This window comes from Pteronotus mesoamericanus, unplaced genomic scaffold (genome assembly GCF_021234165.1).
Source record: "Pteronotus mesoamericanus isolate MK-2021 breed Mesoamerican mustached bat unplaced genomic scaffold, CSHL_Meso_final scaffold_507, whole genome shotgun sequence".
NCBI classification, from domain to species: domain Eukaryota; kingdom Metazoa; phylum Chordata; class Mammalia; order Chiroptera; family Mormoopidae; genus Pteronotus; species Pteronotus mesoamericanus.
In genome coordinates, this window is record NW_026555319.1 from 17621530 (window position 1) to 17638964 (window position 17435).

The 17435-nt window shown below is 52.9% G+C and overlaps 3 gene segments (V, D, J or C); all 3 read left to right on the forward strand.

Annotated features, from left to right (window-relative positions):
• The first annotated feature begins 5525 nt into the window (after positions 1 to 5525).
• Positions 5526 to 6065, forward strand: LOC129087218 (immunoglobulin lambda variable 6-57-like). The segment is given in 2 exon segments: positions 5526 to 5603; positions 5728 to 6065. Coding segments are annotated over 2 exon segments (384 nt in total).
• A 3399-nt stretch (positions 6066 to 9464) lies between these two features.
• On the forward strand, positions 9465 to 9981 carry LOC129087219 (immunoglobulin lambda variable 5-39-like). The segment is given in 3 exon segments: positions 9465 to 9510; positions 9629 to 9749; positions 9837 to 9981. Coding segments are annotated over 3 exon segments (312 nt in total).
• Positions 9982 to 16297: 6316 nt separating this feature from the next.
• The window catches only part of LOC129087220 (immunoglobulin lambda variable 5-37-like), a 48913-nt gene continuing 47775 nt past the window's right edge, over positions 16298 to 17435 (forward strand). The window contains 2 exon segments of the V gene segment in view: positions 16298 to 16361; positions 16481 to 16927. Coding sequence covers positions 16316 to 16361; positions 16481 to 16927 — 493 coding nt within the window.

Below are 17435 nucleotides of genomic sequence, written 5' to 3' on the forward strand. Positions count from 1 at the left end.
CACCCTCGTCTTTCTGCTGCAAGGACGATACGACACGGTTAAAGCACATTCACGTCGTGAAGACCCACCTCCATTTCTAACGTTCTCTAGATGTCTGCAATGCCAAGCCTAGTTCTTAGGGAGGGAGGGTGGAGGCTCAAAATTCCGATGTTGCTGTCTGTCTCGAAGGCGGTTCAGCAGCGCTCTCTTAGGACATGTCCCCCTTTATCCCATGGGGAGTTAGACTGATTGTTTCCCCTTCATGACCTTAACCCGTGTGCGTCCCTACTCTGATGTCACAGAATTCAGAACCTGAGAGCCCCAGACGGCTTCACCCCCGGGTGCAGCGAGCACAGTGTGGCCCCCGCAGCGGGCAGGGGCCGTCCTCACGGCTGCTAGTCCGGGCTCTCCGCGGGATCGGGGCTCCGGCCCGCACCTGCTGGAAGAGCGGGTTCACAGCTGAGCTCAGTTTATGGTTAAGCAGTTCTCATTTTGTTCTGAAACCCGATTTCCTGAAACTTCCTCCCATGTGCCCCAGTTCCTTCCTGTTCACTTCACCTTAGTTATTTACTGTTTGAGATAGTTTTCCTGGGTGCCAGAAGGACTAAGGTGCCTCCTGCCTCTGAGGCCTGGTCTCCCTTTGGTGTGGATAGGAAGGTGGGGGGAGACGTGGAGCAGCCATGGTTTCGGGGTGTAGGATCAACCTTCGCGTGTGAGCACAAGGGGAGAGAGGCGATGACGTAAACTCTCTTTGTAAGGGAACTAGAAGGGGCTTGGGAGTGTGCAGTGTCTTTGAATTATGTCTGGAATTTTATTATGGTCACTATTGTTTAAGAGGTTTGCTTTCACAGCAGTGTGAGGAGTGAAGGGGAGGGGCTTCCGCTGCACTTGAGGGTGGCTCCCAGCAGGGGAGAGGCAGCACTGACAGGGTCCAGAACCAGGTGGCTGAGGTTGGGAGCTGTAGGGAACACACGAGATGAATTTTTAAACATTTACGTACATGTTTGCACCTCCCACTATTGGGAACTCCTGGGAGTGAGTCGCCACAGTACCCAGTACGTTGGATCAGAGTCACAGTGACTGGCAACCAGACCCTGGATGTGTGCATAGAGTCAGTGACCTGCTGAGCTGCAGAAAGCCTCTGGGCTCTCAGGGCTTGGGGCCATCAGGAGGAGTGCGCGCTGCCACCAGCAGGGGGCACCGTGCCACTGTCCTGGGGTGCCTATGAAGCTGCTGCTTAGGCACCATTCATTGATAAGGGCCGGGGCCAGGGTCCTAGGCCTTGTGCACATGATGGGGACTCAGCAGCTGTGTCTTCTGTGGCCTCATAAAGTCCCTGTGATGGCCGTCAGTGTTGTATCAAGAGGTGCTTCCCCACAGGGTTCTCTTGAGGGGTGAAGCCAGGCCTCATGCTCCCCAGTCTGGGGTGTGGGCTGAGCTCCAGCACCAGGGCTCAGGGAGGGGCTGGGCAGCTCCTGGATGGACCCACATTTGCATGGACGGCCCCTCCCCTGGCAGAGGGTGGGGAAGAAAAGGAGGCCTGGGCAGCCCAGCCCCACTGCGGGCTCAGGGGCTGCGGGCACCAAGGCCTGGACTCCTCTCCTGCTCGTGCTCCTCTCTCAGTGCACAGGTTGGGACAGGCCCGGGGACCAGGCCTCAGGTCCCGTGTTTATTCCCTTCACGCTCCATCTCCTGAGAGCCGTCATCTGCTTTCTGCCCCATCACTCATAAGTGTCTGTATCTTTGCAGGTTCCCTCTCGCAGCCTGTGGTGACCCAGCCGCCCTCTGTCTCTGCGTCTCCGGGAGCAACGGCCAGACTCACCTGCACCCTCAGCAGTGGCTTCAGTGTTGGCAGCTCTGTTACATCCTGGTACCAGCAGACGCCAGGGAGCCCTCCGCGGTATCTGCTGTACAACCACTCAGACTCACAGAAGCACCAGGGCTCCGGGGTCCCCAGCCGCTTCTCTGGCTCCAAAGACGCCTCGGCCAACGCCGGGCTCTGACCATCTCTGGGCTGCAGCCCGAGGACGAGGCCGACTGTTACTGTAGTGCATGTTATAACAGTGGGGGCATCTCTCAGTGCTCACGGTGGCTCAGATGACGAGGAAGTGAGACCAAACCCCTGGGCCCAGAGGTTCCGGCTCTGAGCCTCACTGAAGTGAGAAGCGTCTGTGGAGGCCTCTGTAAGGAGACTCCTCTGCAGTCAGAAATGTCCGTGGAAGGAGGTCGAGCAGCACAGTGTGGCGAGTGAGGGCGCGGGGCGCCCCAGGGTCCCTTGTGCTGATGGGCTGATAGAGCCCGACTCCCCATCCCCCCGTGTCTGGAGTAAATTTTAACAAAATAAATATTTTTAGGTAAAAAATTCTCATATCCTCTAATCTGTTATTTCTTAGTTTCCGTTGGCACAGAAATCCTCATTTCTGACACATCAGGTCACGAAATGCGGGGCAGTTTTCTTCACAGCAGGCCGTTCTCTGAGGCCCCAGCTGGACGTCCCACAGCGTAACTCTGTTCTACCCGGAGCTGCCGGGGAAGGTGCGAGGTCCGCGGGGAAGGGCTCCGCCCCGCAGGGCTGCCCGCACGTCAGGAGCCCATCAGAGTCTCCATGTCCCGGGTCTCTCACACCTTCGTGGCTGTTGCCACAAGGCTCCTGTGGTCCCTCCCTGGGTTTGAATTAATTTGCTGGCGCCACCTGAGCCCTTCTCCCTCCTCAAGGACGTGGGGCAGGTGTGAAAATTCCAAGCCTCTACACAGGCCTTTGTCTTTTGAGTGACCAGTCCTCACCCTGGGGCTCACCTCATTAGAAAAAGAGTCACGTTTGTCACACAGGACATTTCAAAGGTCCCAGGATTTCTGTGGGAGGAAGCAGGGGCCGAAACCAAGATATTTTCTCTATTACCTCACATTGCTGTGCCTGCAAGTGCAAGGGATGACCAGGGTAGTCCCGTTAACCCCACACTAATGCCTCAGTGAGGGCCTTGCGGTACCTCCTCTACATGCCCACAGTCCCAGGCCCTGCAGCCTGAGCGTGGGCACTGGGCCCTCGGGCGCCCTCCCTGGCTGACAGTGGGTTTTCCTGAGCCCACCGGCCCTGACTGTGCCCCTGCTGTCTCATACTCCCCTGGGCTCTCCTACCGTCAGGGTGTGGGCTGGGCTCGGGTGCATCAGGAGCAGAAGTCCCCTGTATGTGCCTATGTTTCCTCCCTAGTGAAGCAGTTGATGAAACCAGATCCCAGGTCACCTTCCTGCACAGGAAGCTGCAGACACATTGGCGGTTACCATGGTAATGTCTCCGGGGCTCCCAGGGAAAGTCCCCACATTTGGGACCAGGAAGAGCTGGGAGAGAATCCAGGGGTTTGAACCTCATTCTCCAAATTCTGTGTTGTCACCAGAACCACTGTGATCACCTCTGGGATCCAACCTTAAGAGACTTTAACGGTGTATAGGGTGGTATAGGGCTAAACACAACCCCAGTCCCACAAAAATGTCCTGGTCAATGGGGACATGTGATAAATCTACCCTCCATGCCCCTGCCTGGTTCATCTGTCCACTGTCCCTGCCGGTGACCAACACTACTTCAGCATTTTGCTTCTACTGCCATTTTTGCTTTAAAGCAAAAGTATTTCATTCTCGCAATTCTTTCCCTGTGGTGTCAGGGAAATGTGTATGTTTGAAAATATGGTTCTTCCAGTGCACAGAGAACTGCTGAGATTCCAGAGCAAAATATCCCCACAATTCTGACAGGGCTTAGGAAAGGCCTGAGTACAGCATGTGTGACCCCAAGGAACCCGATGGCCCTTCGTGCCACCAAGATTTATTCGGGTGGAAATAGAAGGCTGCCCCTCTGCCAACCCTGTGTCCCTCCTGCCATGGAAAAAGCTCAACCGCATCTTCAGCAAGGCCGGAACAAAGGCCAGTATCCAGAGTTTCTGTTTCATATTAGAGCTTAGTCCTTTGGTTCCCACCGGGTCTGTGTCAGGCCCTGCTTGTGTTCTAGACCCACGTGTCGCTACGGAGAGAACACGTGAACAAACCAGGCAGGCCCGAGTTCCTGGGAAAGATGAGAGAGTGGGGAGAGGACCCTTTGTTCCCTGGCACCCATTACATGCTCTCAGGCCCAGAAAGGACGGGGTCCTTTTTTAAATAACAAACCAAGCTTCCAAGGTTCCTGAGCTTTGTCTGGGCCAGCCTTCTAGCAAATCTTGGCTCCTATTGCACAGGCCTCATAGAAGCACCTCCCCCTTTGTCATTTTACCTCTATCGCGCATGTGCTTACCTTCCCGGGCCTCCAGGTCCATCCTGCACTGGAGGTCGGGCTGCCCCCTCCACGGGGAGGGGAAGGTGGGAAGGCCCTTGGAGGGCAATGCTGGGACCCCTGGGGAGAGTGAAGGCGGAGCTTCCTGGCTAAGCCAGAGGGTTAAGCTCCCTGCTGATCATGCTCAATAATGTCTGATCTCTTTGTGTTCTTCCTCCTTTCGTTAGTGTCCAGCTAACGTACGCTCGGCCCCCTGTGTGTTCCCTGGTACCAGCCTGGGCTTTCCTCAGACCTCTCTGAGCTTTGAAACCCAGAAAATTTTCATTTAACTCATTTCTCCTTAGACCTTGGTGGCACCCTTGAATTACAGGGTAGTGGGGAACACCTCCCCCTCAGTAGATCTGAACAATGTCATTACGAAGGAATGTGTGGAACTGGGAGATAAACGTGCGAAAAGATGCTCAATCTTACATGTCCTTGGAAAAGTCGCAGATTTGAACAACGAGATACCACCAGGGTCTCAATAAAATGGCTAAAACTCAATACTCTGACGACAGCAGATGCGCGCAGCGTGTGGGGCAGCAGGACCTCTAACTCACGCTGCTGGGAATGCAACGTGCCACGGCCCCGTGTGAAGACACCTTGGCAGTTTCTTTCAAAACTGATCACACTCTTACATGATAAAATGCAGAGACCGCACTCAGAGGGGCTTCCCTAATAAGTCACTGGTGTTCACACAAGCATAGGGATGTAACACTACAGCTCCTTTATTGCTGTCCGTTAAAAGTTAAAAAGCAAATGCTTTATCCTTGAATAGGTGAACGAGAAACAATTCTGTCGATTTGTACAACGGAACAATATGATTTGCAATATCAATAAGTGACTTCTCAGGGCACAGAAGGACATGAGGGAACCTAACACGCATGTGTCTAAGTGAGCGGAGCCCATCTGAAAAGGCTGGCACTGGGAGTGTTGCAGGATCAGGGCCAGGAGCAGGGCTGGAGCCCTGAGCACCAGCTCAGGCCCCAGGCCGCCATGACTCCTGCGCCCACCAGAGGGCGTGTGTGCTCTGCAGCACCTCAGCTGTGAGCCTTTGGCCCTGGCTTTTGTTTCCTGAGTCATCCTGGGCCTGTAGCCCTCCCACTCCTGTGATCTCTTGTTCGCTGCAGGAGCCCTGGCTTGGGTTAGGAGGGGCTTGGACAGCCAATAAAAGGGAAGATTTGCATAAAGACATCCTACTCTAGCGACAGGGTGACATATAAGTCCTGAATGTTCAAGCCCGGCTGTGGGACTCAAGAATCAGAGTCTGGGGGTGTCTCCGCCATGGATTGGGCTCCACTTCTCCTCGCAGTCCTTGCTCACTGCACAGGTGGGGCCTGCAGGGAATTCTGGGAAGCCCTCTCTTTATCAGCTGGGTCAATGACCTCTCCTCCCTCCGTAGGAAGTGGGTCTGTCCTGTCCTCCCTGATCTGTGTGTTGCTCCGTCCTTGCAGGGTCCTGGGCCCAGTTTGTGCTGACTCAGCCCCCCTCTGTGTCGGGGTCTCCGGGACAGAAGGCCACCATCTCCTGCACCCGCAGCAGCGGGAACATTGGGAGCGAGTATGTGTACTGGTACCAACAGCGCCCAGGCAGTTCCCCCACCACTGTGATCTATAAGGATGATGAAAGACCCTCCGGGGTCCCGGATCGGTTCTCGGGCTCCATCGACAGCTCCTCCAACGCCGCCCACCTGACCATCTCTGGGCTGCAGCCTGAGGACGAGGCCGACTACTACTGCCAGTCTTATGATGGTAATAGTAATCACACAGTGCTCAGCCTCATGGGGAAGTGAGACAAAAACTCCCCAGAGCTTCCCCTTCTGGGTCTGTCCTCAGCCTGTCCCCACCAAGGAGGGGGGCTCTCTTCTGTCTTCTGCCGGAAAGTGCATGTTGAGATTATAGGTTTTGATTCCCTCTATTTCTTTCCAACCTTCCCCCATGTCATGACAGTTGATTGCCTATTTCCTTTGTAATGAATTCCTGAGGGTGAGTTAGTGCAGAACAGGGTATCTGAGCACATGCACTTATGACAATGGGGATGCGTCATTGTTTGTGGGGAGGCCTGTTCCGTGCATGTGGGATATTGAGATGCATCCTTTGGACTGTGCACGTTAGACGACATGGCACCCTCGTGATACATTATGACTCACAAAACCACCTCCAGATTTCCCAATATCCTTTGAGGGGCCCAATCACTGCAGTTTGGGAACCACTGTGTTCACAGGACATGTTCTCAGGTGTGAAGGCAGCTTTGACTTTGAGTCCTGTTTATGCCAGTCAGCTGGACGGAGACGAATGTGCCATCTCACTGGGCCTCTCAGTTCCCATCTGTTAGACAAAACAGTTACACAGTCTCGCATGAGGCCAGAGCCTGCGACCCAGTCATGTGCAAACTTTTCTCAGCCGAAGTGTGAAGTGCGGCAGGAGGCCAGCTGGTGGGCGGGGTGTTTTGGCGTTGGAGGGATCGAGCAAAAGGAAAAGTCCTTGTGGGCATGGACACAAGTGTGGTGATTGCTGGGAGGTGGGGTAATGGGACTAATGATAATGGGGAAAAAGGCAATGAAGATTAAAGAGACAAACAAACAAACAAAATGCAATGTGTGAAGTGTAACATTTGGCCAAAATATGTGTGCTGGGAATATTTTGAAATTTTACACATTGCACATAAAATATTTCCTATCTTTTCATTTATTCTCTTAGGGACCATTTTTCCAGCTTGTCGTGCAAAGATCAGTAAACACATGACTAGGTCCCGGACCCTTGGCGCCAGCACGTTTGTGTGGGTCCTAGAGACCAGGCGGGAGCAGCGGGTGAGTGAGGAGCAAACACAGAGGACAGGAGACAAGACGCCTTGCAGGAGCAAACTACCTCCGCAGTGCAAGGTGGTTGTTTCAATGTCAGCTCCCAGTTCACTTAAATACCAATGTATAAGATCATCAGTCGTCACCTGACGCTAATACACAGCTCAAAATCCACCATATGATCAGTGAAATGCAATATTAAACTTCTCAACCCAACGTTCCATAAAGGCTTTGATGGGACAACTCATGAGTGAAGAACCATTGGGTTGAAACGTCTGTGTGAGCAAGGACAGGATCCTGCCCCATGACATGAGTGAAGGAAGCCGATAAATAATTGTCCGAGGACATGTGTGCTGGCCTGGACTTTTTTCTACTCAAATATGTCACCCTTGAACCTCAGGACTCCAGACATGGGATGCCCCGCTCCTCCTTGACCCTCTCGATCCGTACAGCAATCCGTTAGTAACCGCTCAGGGGATTACAAGCCACCACACTAATGTGGCAGTCATTCACAGCGGTTTCTGTCCTGTGCAAGAGTTTGGGAACAAAATACATACTTATGCTGGAAGACGTGCCGATGAAGGGACCTGGTGGGCGGATGCGTTTTCAGTGAGGGAGGGAGCAGAGTGGGAGTAGAAGAGAAAACAAGATGAATCCTACGGACGGTGGGTGAGGTGGGACAATCGAAGCAGGGGGTTCTTTGAACTATGCTCTATAGTTTGTGTCACATCAACACTGTCGTATTAATTCTCTAACTCTGCCTGGGATGATGTGTGCATGCCCTGCAAGAGCCACTCAGAACTGCCTAAATGTGTGTTGTCACCATGATTTCAAGTTTAACCCTATTTTCTCCCAAAGGACAGAAGAGGAGTCGCCTTGAACAGCATGATGGGAAAGAAGAGAGAATTTTGAAGTAACAGGGAAGTGGGGGAAGCTGGAGGTCTGAGAGCACGGCCAGGGCCTGCACGGTCGGTGCAGAGGGGATGCGCCCCCGCGACTCCGCCCGAGGGGAACCGAGGAGTTAGCGTTCTGTGCAAACAGCAGTGAGGAGTCACAGAGGAGTTTGAGCAGGCGATGACCTGCGGGAGCTAATGGGAAAGGCCCCTTGAGTGCCGTGAGGACACAGTGCCCCAGGTGAGGAAGTAAAGCTGGCTCTAGTCATTTCCTAGGAGTCCCTGGGAGTCTGGAAGTGTGGGGACCATTGGACCAAGGGCGCAGTGGGAACATAGTTGTATCTGGGGCGTGAAGGAAAGAGATGGTCTCCGCCTTCAACTGCCCAGACAGCACATCTGCAAACACGTCACACCTGCTGTTATCTTGTTACCAAAGTAAGACATTGAGTAAGAAAATTAAGACAGGAAAGTTTTGTATAAATATATACAGATATTATGTCACCTAAGATAAAATTCTAACAAAAACATATGACACTACGAATAAAAATACTACTAAGAATACTAAGAACACTAAGAATAAAAATAAGGGAAAACTAAGAATAAAAGTTAATTCCTCGAATGAATAAGCATGCTACACTTCACTGTTTAATGTGAACCCTCCAAAAACCATTATTTTGCCCATCACTTAATCAAATAATATCTGTGACAACTCTACATGGATCACATGACTCGAAAGATGTGTCGAGGTGGCTCGCTCTGCACGTGCCTGAATGTGTTCCTGGAAATCTCTCTGAAAAGTTCACATGAGCCCTTCTACCAGATGAATGGTCACCTGGTCTGTGAGATTGGACATGCAGGTCACTTTCATTTACTTTTGAAACATTTTCACAGGAGATGGAACAAATGAATTTGTTGTTACATACTTGTTAGAACCTCTGTCCGTTGTGGGTTCCTGGGAAGGAGATGCTTCTGTGATCACTGCAATGAATCAGAATCACAGTATCTGGGAACCGGACCCTTGTTGTGTGAACAGTCAGTCACCTGCTGAGCTGCAGGAAGCAGCTGAGCTCTCAGGGTTGTGGGGTATGAAAAGGTGTGTACTCTGCCACCTGCGGGTGGCGCTGTGGGACTGCCCTGTGGTCCCTAGACAGCTGCTCAGTAGGGAAGATTCACTCCTAGGAGTTTGGGCAGAGGGCTGGGGCCCAGTCCTCACTGATGGTGACAGAGCCACTGTGTCCTCTGTGGCCGGGCAGAGTCCCAGGAACTCGGTATTAGCTTCCAGTGCTTCCTTCCCGAGCTCTCCCAAGGGGTGAAGCCAACCCTCATCCTCCTCAGTGTGGGAGTGAGCAGAGCTCCAGCACCAGGGCTCAGGGAGGGGCGGGGCAGCCCCTGGGTGGACCCACATTTGCATGGACGGCCCCTCCCCTGGCAGAGGGTGGGGAAGAAAAGGAGGCCTGGGCGGCCCAGCCCCACTGTGGGCTCAGGGGCTGCAGGCACCATGGCCTGGACACCTCTCCTCCTCGTGCTCCTCTCTCAGTGCACAGGTAGGGACAGGCCCGGGACCAGGCCTCAGTTCCCAAGTGTATTCCCTTCATGCTCCTTCTCCTGAGAAATGTCATCTGGTTCCTGCCCCGTCCCTGACAAGTGTCTGTGTTTCTGCAGGTTCCCTCTCGCAGCCTGTGCTGACCCAGCCGCCCTCCCTCTCTGCGTCTCCGGGAGCAACGGCCAGACTCACCTGCACCCTCAGCAGTGGCTTCAATGTTGGCAGCTATGCTATATCCTGGTACCAGCAGAAGCCAGGGAGCCCTCCCCGGTATCTGTTGTCCTGCTAATCAGACTCAATCAAATAGCAGAGATCCGGGATCTCCAGCCGCTTCTCTGGGTCCAAAGACGCCTCGGCCAATGCCCGGCTCCTGCTCATCTCTGGGCTGCAGCCTGAGGACGAGGCCGACTATTTCTGTGCTGCAGCTCATGGCAGTGGGAGCAGCATCAGTTTCTCACAGTCGCTCAGATGACGAGGAAGTGAGACAAAAACCCCTGGGGTTACGGCTCTGAGCGCGAAGCTTCTGTGGAGGCTTCTGTAGGAGACGCCTCCGCCATCCGAAATGTCCATGGGAGGAGCAAAGAGCAGCACAGTGTGACGAGTGAGGGCGCGGGGCGCCCCAGGGTCGCTGACGCTGATGGGCTGAGAGAGCCCAGGGGATCATCCCCCTGGTGCCTGCAGTAAATTTTAAATGGAAAATTATCTTTTAGTAAAGATTTCAGATTTTTCCTCCTGCTGTGTCTTTTTTCGTACACACACAGAAACTTTCTGACGTATCTGGTCACCCAAACGGGGATATGTTCTCACAACAAGCAATTCTCTGCGACACCAGGTAGACGCCCCACCACATAACTCAGTCCCAGCCCGGTCTGCCTGGAGCGGGTGTCAGGGGCCAGTCTCAGGGCTCCGCCCTGCAGCACTGCCCGCCCTGCAGGTGCCTGTCACAGGCTGGGCGTCCCTGGGTTTTGCACAGCTTACAGAGGTTCCCATTGTCCCTCCCTTTACAATTATTTAATTTGCTAGATTAATGTGCTGGCTCCGCCTGAGCCATTCTCCTTCGTCAAGGAAGTGGCAGAGAGGGCGGGTCTGTCCATTCCCAGCTTGTAATCGTGCCTTTGTCTATTGAGTGGCCCGTCCTCACCCAGGAGCCCCGCCAGAGTCACCTCATTAGGACAATCAGCCTGCCTGTCCCCCCCAAAATTTCAAGGGTTCCAGGAGTTCTGTGTGAGCAACCAGGGATGGAGACCAATATATATTTTCTATTATGTCACAATACTGTGTCTGCGACTACAAACGATGACCAAGGTAGTCACGTTAACCCTCCAACTAGTGCCATAAGTAGGCACCTGTGGTACCTCTTCAACATCCCCACGGTCCCAGGCACCTAGGCCCCATCTGGGACACTGTGCCCTGGGGCCTCCTCCCTGACTCGTGACTTCATGACTGTCAGTGGGCTTTCCTGAGCCCACAGGCACTGACTGTCCCCTCCTCCTCTCGTACTCCCCTGGGGTCTCCCACCATCCAGAGTGCGGGCTGGGCTGCGGGACATCAGAAGCAGGAGGTCCCCGATATGGGCCCTCCCATGAACCTGCTGGTGAACCCAGATGCAGGTCGGCTTCTCCTGAGCAGGAAGCCGCACCGCGCGGGCGGTTCCCGTGACAATGTTCCCAAGGGCCCCCGGGTAGAGCCCCTGCTTTGGTGACTGAGGAGATCACTGAGCAACTGTCCAAGTGTTCGAGCCTGATTTGGTGGGTCCAGTGTTGTCGCCAGAACGTCCGGACCACCCCTGGCTTCCAGCCCCTGGAAGGAGCTGAGAACCATGGTCCTAGAGCCCAATGCAACTCCGATGCCAAGAGGACCTCCTGCTCTATGGGGAAGTGTGATCGATCTGCCCGCCCCGCCCCTGCCTGGCCACCACTTCCCTGTCCCTGCCAGTGACCACCACCGGCTCAGGGTTTTCCTTCTGCTGTCACTTGTGCTATTGAAACAAAAGGATCCATGCTTTTGGCTCTATCTATCATTCAATGTCAATAAAAGATCTGTCTTTGAAGTTACAGTTCTTGCAATGCAATCAGAACTGCTTAGGTTCCAGAGCAGAATAGCCGCACAAAACCGAAAGGGGTTAGGAAAGGCCTAAGCGCAGCATGTGTGACCCTGGAGAACCAGGTGCCCCTGCAAAGCGCCCTGTGTGTCCCCTGGTACCAGCCTGGGCTGTACTAACAGTTCTCTTCGCTCTGAAACCAAAGAGAAGCTGAGTTTTCTTTTCTCTTTTTTCTTTCTTTTTATGTGATTTTAGAGGTGTGTGGAGCCTCTGATTCACAGGTTCTGGGGAACAACTTCCCACCGAGCAGGTCTGACCAATCTCATTACTAAAAATTATGCACGTAGGAGAAAAACATGTGCAAAGGTGCACAACAGAAAGTGTTACTAGGGAAACAGCAAATTTAAACAATGAGTTACCACCAGGCTCCTATTAGACTGCCTAAAACTCAACACTCTTATGATACAATACAGAAAGCGCACTCCTAGGTGTTTGCCGAAATCAGTCACTGGTGTTCGAACAAGCATACGCCATGTGGTTTACAGGTTTTTATCCATGTTTGTGGAAGCTTAAAGCAACAGCTATGTCCTTCAATAGGCGAATGGATCAACAAACTCTGGTCCATTTCTACAATGAAATGTTATTTACAATATCAATAAATGACTTATAAGGCCACAGAAGGATATAATGCGCATATGTCAAAGTGAACGGATCCAATGTGAAAAGGCTGGGACTGAGGGGAGCAGGATCGGGGCCGGGGGCAGGGCAGGTGTCCTGAGCACCAGCTCCTGCCCCAGGTCGCCAGATCTCAGGCCTCCACCAGATGGCGCGCGTGCTCCACGGTTCCTCAGCTGTGAGTCCGGTTCCAGCCTCTTGCTCTGTCCACTTTGGGCTGAAGCCCTCTCTCTCTTAAAATTGCTTTTTTTTCACCTGGAGCCCTGGCTTAGGGAGAAGGAGGGGCTTGCAGAGCCTGTAGAGAGGGGAAATTTACATAGGGAGCCACCCTCACTGTTAGGGAGGCAGATAAGAATTTTGAAGGCTCAGGACTCTCTGTAGAGCTCAGGAAGTAGATCTGAGGGTTCTCCAGAATGGATTAGTCTCCACACTCCTTGCCCTCCTGGCTGAGAGCGCAGGTGGGGCCCCAATGGAATTCCTGGAGGGCACCACTTTGTCGCCTGGGTCGATGACCTCTCCTCCCTCCCTGGGGACAGCATGTGTCCTGTCTTCCCTGATCTCCGTGTTGCTTCCTCCTTCCAGGTCCTTGGGCTCAGTGTGTGCTGACCCAACACCTCTCTGTGTTAGGGTGTCGGGGACAGAAGGCCACCATGTCCTGCGCTTGCAGAAACAGCAAGATGGGGGACGAATAAGTGCGGTGGTACCAATAGCGCCCAGGCAGTGTCCCCATAACTGTGAACTATCGTTTAAACGAAAGACCCTCTGGGGTTCTGGATCGGTTCTCCGGCTCCATAGGCAGCTCCTCCGCCGCCGCCTCCGTGGCCATCTGTGGGCTGCAGCCCGGGACGAGGTCGACTGCCACAGTCTGCCTCAGGATCGCGGCTGTAAGCACACAGCGCTCCAGGCTCATGGGGGTGTGGGGGCACAGCTCGCCGAGGCCTCCCTGTCCTGGGTCTGCCCCCGCCCCGTCCCCACCAACCAGGGGTGCTCTCTTCTGTCTCCCGCTGATAACTTTGTGCTGAGATCGTAGGTTTAAGGGTCCTTTTATTTTCATTCGAATTCTCCCTCTGTCTGGATGGATGAATGCCTGTTCCTTTGCAGTGACTTCAGGAACGTGAGTTAGTTCAGAACAGGGCCTCTGAGCCTGAGAATTTCTGACGCTGGGGTGGCGTCATCGCTTGTGGATAGGGCGGTTCTGTATACGTGGCACATTGAGAAACTTCCTTTGGACTCCACACATAAGATGACAGTGGCATCCTCTTCTGTAAGCCATGACGCACCGTGTCACTTCTAGACACTTCTAAATATCCGCTGAGGGGGCCCGATCACCCCCGTTTGAGAACTCCTGGGTTAAAAGGACATGTTCTTAGCTGTCTGGCAATCTATGACTTTGAGTCTTGTTTATGCCAGTCCGCGGGATGGAGATTAATGTGCCATCTCTTTGTGCTTCTGAGTTCTCATCTGTGAAACAAAACAGTTACACAGACTCACATGAGGCCAGAGAGCATGTGACCCAGCCCTGTGGAATCTCCTCTCCACCATAGAGTGCAGTGCAAGGTTTGGCCAAATTCGTGTGCAGGTAATATTTGAAATTTTACACAATGCACACAATAATATAACGTATGTGTCTTCATTTATTCTCTTAGGGAGTGTTTTTCAGGCCTGAGATACAAAAATGAAGAAGCAGGTGTCCAGGTCTCGTACCCTTGGCGCCTCCATGTTCCTGTGGGTCCTAGGAGACAGACAGGAGCAGCGGGTGGGTGAGGAGCAGACGCTGAGGACAGAAGACAAGTTGACCTCCATGAGCGATGGGCTTCCCAGTGCAAGGCGGTTGAATGCTGGCTCACATTTCCCTTGACTTAGAGTCTGTAAGATCATCAATTGTCACCTGAGACTAATACACAGCTAGAATCCACCCTGTAATATTCGCCTTCTCAACACAACGTCCCACAAGGGGCTCCTCGTGAAGGAAGAGTGATGAGTTTAAAATCTCTGTATGACCAAGACAGGGTTCTGCCCTGGGATGTGGGTGAAGGAAACCCATAAATGATTGTCTGAGGACGTGTGTTCTGGTCTGGACTCTCTTCAATTCAAACATATCACCCATGAACCTTGTCTCCAAACATAGGATGCCCTATTGTTCTTTCACTCATTCACTTAACTGGAGTTAGTCAATCAATTAACTAACGATTCCAGAGATTACAACACACATTCATTTATGTGACAATGGTTGGAACCCATCGCTGTCCTGTGCAAATGTTTGGGAACATTAAATGCATATTTATGCGAAGCAACGTACTGATGAAAGGACATGGTGTGTGGATGCGTTTTCAGCCAGTGCGGGAGCAGAATGAGAGATCCAGGAGTAGAAGATTAAACTAGTGGAGTCCTACAGACGGCGGCGAAGGTGGCATAGTGGGTTCAGGTGGTTCCCTGGACTCTTCTCTGTAGTGTGTGTAACTTCAACATGGCCACATGTAACCTCTAGTTCTCTCTGTGATGATGTGTGCATGCCCTGCTAGTAAGAGCCACTGAGATTCACCAAAATGCGAGTCGTCACGATGATTTAAAGTGTAGTTGTATTTTCTTCCTAAGGATGGCGGAGGAGACATCTCAAACACCATGAAAGGGCAGGAGTGAGAGTTTTGAATTATTAGGAAGTGAGGGAAGCCGGAGGTCTGAGAACTTGGGGAGGGGCTGTGTGGTGGGCGTGGAGGTGCGCGGGCCCGACCGTGAACCCTCCCGAGGGGAGCCGAGGTGCTGGGATTCTGGGCAAACAGCGGTGGGGAGTCACGTGACAGAGAACCCTTCAGTGCCTTGAGGGCACAGCGCCCAAGGTAAGCAAGTGACCCTGGTCTTAGTCATTGACTAAGAGGCCCCGGGTGAGTCTAGAGGTGTGGGGATGACGGGACCAGGGGCACCTTTATAGCAGAGTTGGATCTAGGGCACATGAGGAAGTGATGTTTTGTAAATTCAACTGCCCAACATTCAGCAGCACATCTTCCAGTACTTCACAACATCTCTTTTATCTTGCTACTAAAGTAAGACAATGAATAAGGAAATGAAGGTAGGAAAAGTACTGTTTAAATATATATCAGTTTTAGGGCACCTAGAGTAAATTCAAACAAAACACACATGACAAAGGTATGCAGAACACAAGAATAAAGAATAAGAGTAAGCTAAGGATTAATGTTCATTCCAAAAATGAACCAGCATGCTACACTCTCCTGTGTTAAGTGTTAACCCTTCAAAAGCCATTCTTTTTTGCCAATCATTTAATCAAATCGGGTCTATGAAAAGGGTACATGCACCATGTGACTCGAAATGTTTGCTGAGTTGTCCTCCTCTGCTCATGCCTGTAAGTGTGTTCCTTGGAAATCTCTGAACAGCCCACAAGAGCCCTTCTAAGCAGATGAATGATCCCCTGGTCTGTGACTTTGGACATGCAGGTACTTTTGTGTTTATTTTGGAACACCTTCACTGGAGGTGAAAAACATTAATTTGTCACTTACATACACATTTGTACTTCCCACAGAAGGGACCCCTGGGAGCGAGGTGCTACAGTAACCAGGACAGTGAATCAGAGTCCCAGCATCTGGGAACCAGACCCTAAATGTGTGAATAGAGTCAGTGACCTGCTGAGCGGGAGGCGCCAGCTGGGCTTGCACACACGTGAGGAGGTGTGTGCAGTGCCACCAGCAGGGGTCACTGCGGGACTGCTCTGTGGTGCCTACCAGGCTGCTCCTTGGGGACCATTCATTAATAGGAGCCTGAGCCTGGGTGCAGGGCCTTTGCACACTGATGGGGACTCAGCATTTGTGTACATGTGGCTTGATGAAGTCCCCTGAGAAGGGACCTCTGTGTTGTCTTCAGAGCTACTTCCCCCCAGGATTCTCCAATGAGTGAAGCCCATCTTCATCCTCCTCCATCTGTGGTGTGAGCTGAGCTCCAGCTCAGAACTCAGGGAGCGCTGAGCAGCTGCTGGATGGACCCACATTTGCATGGACGGCCCCTCCCCTGGCAGAGGGTGGGGAAGAAAAGGAGGCCTGGGCAGCCCAGCCCCACTGCGGGCTCAGGGGCTGCGGGCACCATGGCCTGGACTCCTCTCCTCCTCGTGCTCCTCTCTCAGTGCACAGGTAGGGACAGGCCCGGGGACCAGGCCTCAGTTCCCAAGTGTATTCCCTTCATGCTCCTTCTCCTGAGAAATGTCATCTGGTTCCTGCCCCGTCACTGACAAGTGTCTGTGTTTCTGCAGGTTCCCTCTCGCAGCCTGTGCTGACCCAGCCGCCCTCCCTCTCTGTGTCTCCGGGAGGAACGGCCCGACTCACCTGCACCCTCAGCAGTGGCTTCAATGTTGGCAGCTATGCTATATCCTGGTTCCAGCAGAAGCCAGGGAGCCCTCCGCGGTATCTGCTGTCCTACTACTCAGACTCAATCAAGCACCAGGGCTCCGGGGTCCCCAGCCGCTTCTCTGGGTCCAAAGACGCCTCGGCCAACGCCGGGCTCCTGACCATCTCTGGGCTGCAGCCTGAGGACGAGGCCGACTATTACTGCCAGACTTACGATGGTAGTGCTACTAATTACACAGTGCTCCAGACTCAGGGGGAAGTGAGACAAAAACTCCCCAGAGCTTCCCCTTCTGGGTCTGTCCTCGGCCTGTCTCCGCCAAGGAGGGCTGCTCTCTTCTGTCTCCTGCCGGAAAGTGTGTGTTGAGAGTGTAGGTTTCTGAGTCCCCCTTTTTCCTTTCCAACTTTCCCCCTGGTCATGACGGTTGATTGCCTATCTCCTTTGCAATGAATTCCTGAGGGTGAGTTAGTGCAGAGCAGGGTATCTGAGCACATGCATTTGTGACCATGGGGGCTGGTCATTTCTGGTGGAAGGGTCTGTTCTGTGCATGTGGAGTATTGAGATACATCCTTTGGACTCTGCGCAGAAGATGACCTGGTACCCTCTTGTGAAGTTATGACCCACACAACCAGCTCACATTTCCTACTATCACCAGAGTGGGCCCAGTCACGCCAGGTGGAGACCCGCTGGCTGAGGACATGTTGTCAGGTGTCAGACAGCCTTTGCCTTTGAGTCCTGTTTACACCATTCCGCTGGATGGAGACCGATGTGCCCTCTCTCAGTGCTTCTGTGTTCCTGTCTGTTAGACAAATCGGTTACAGAGACTCACGTGATGTCAGGAACTGTGGCCCAGTCATGCGGAC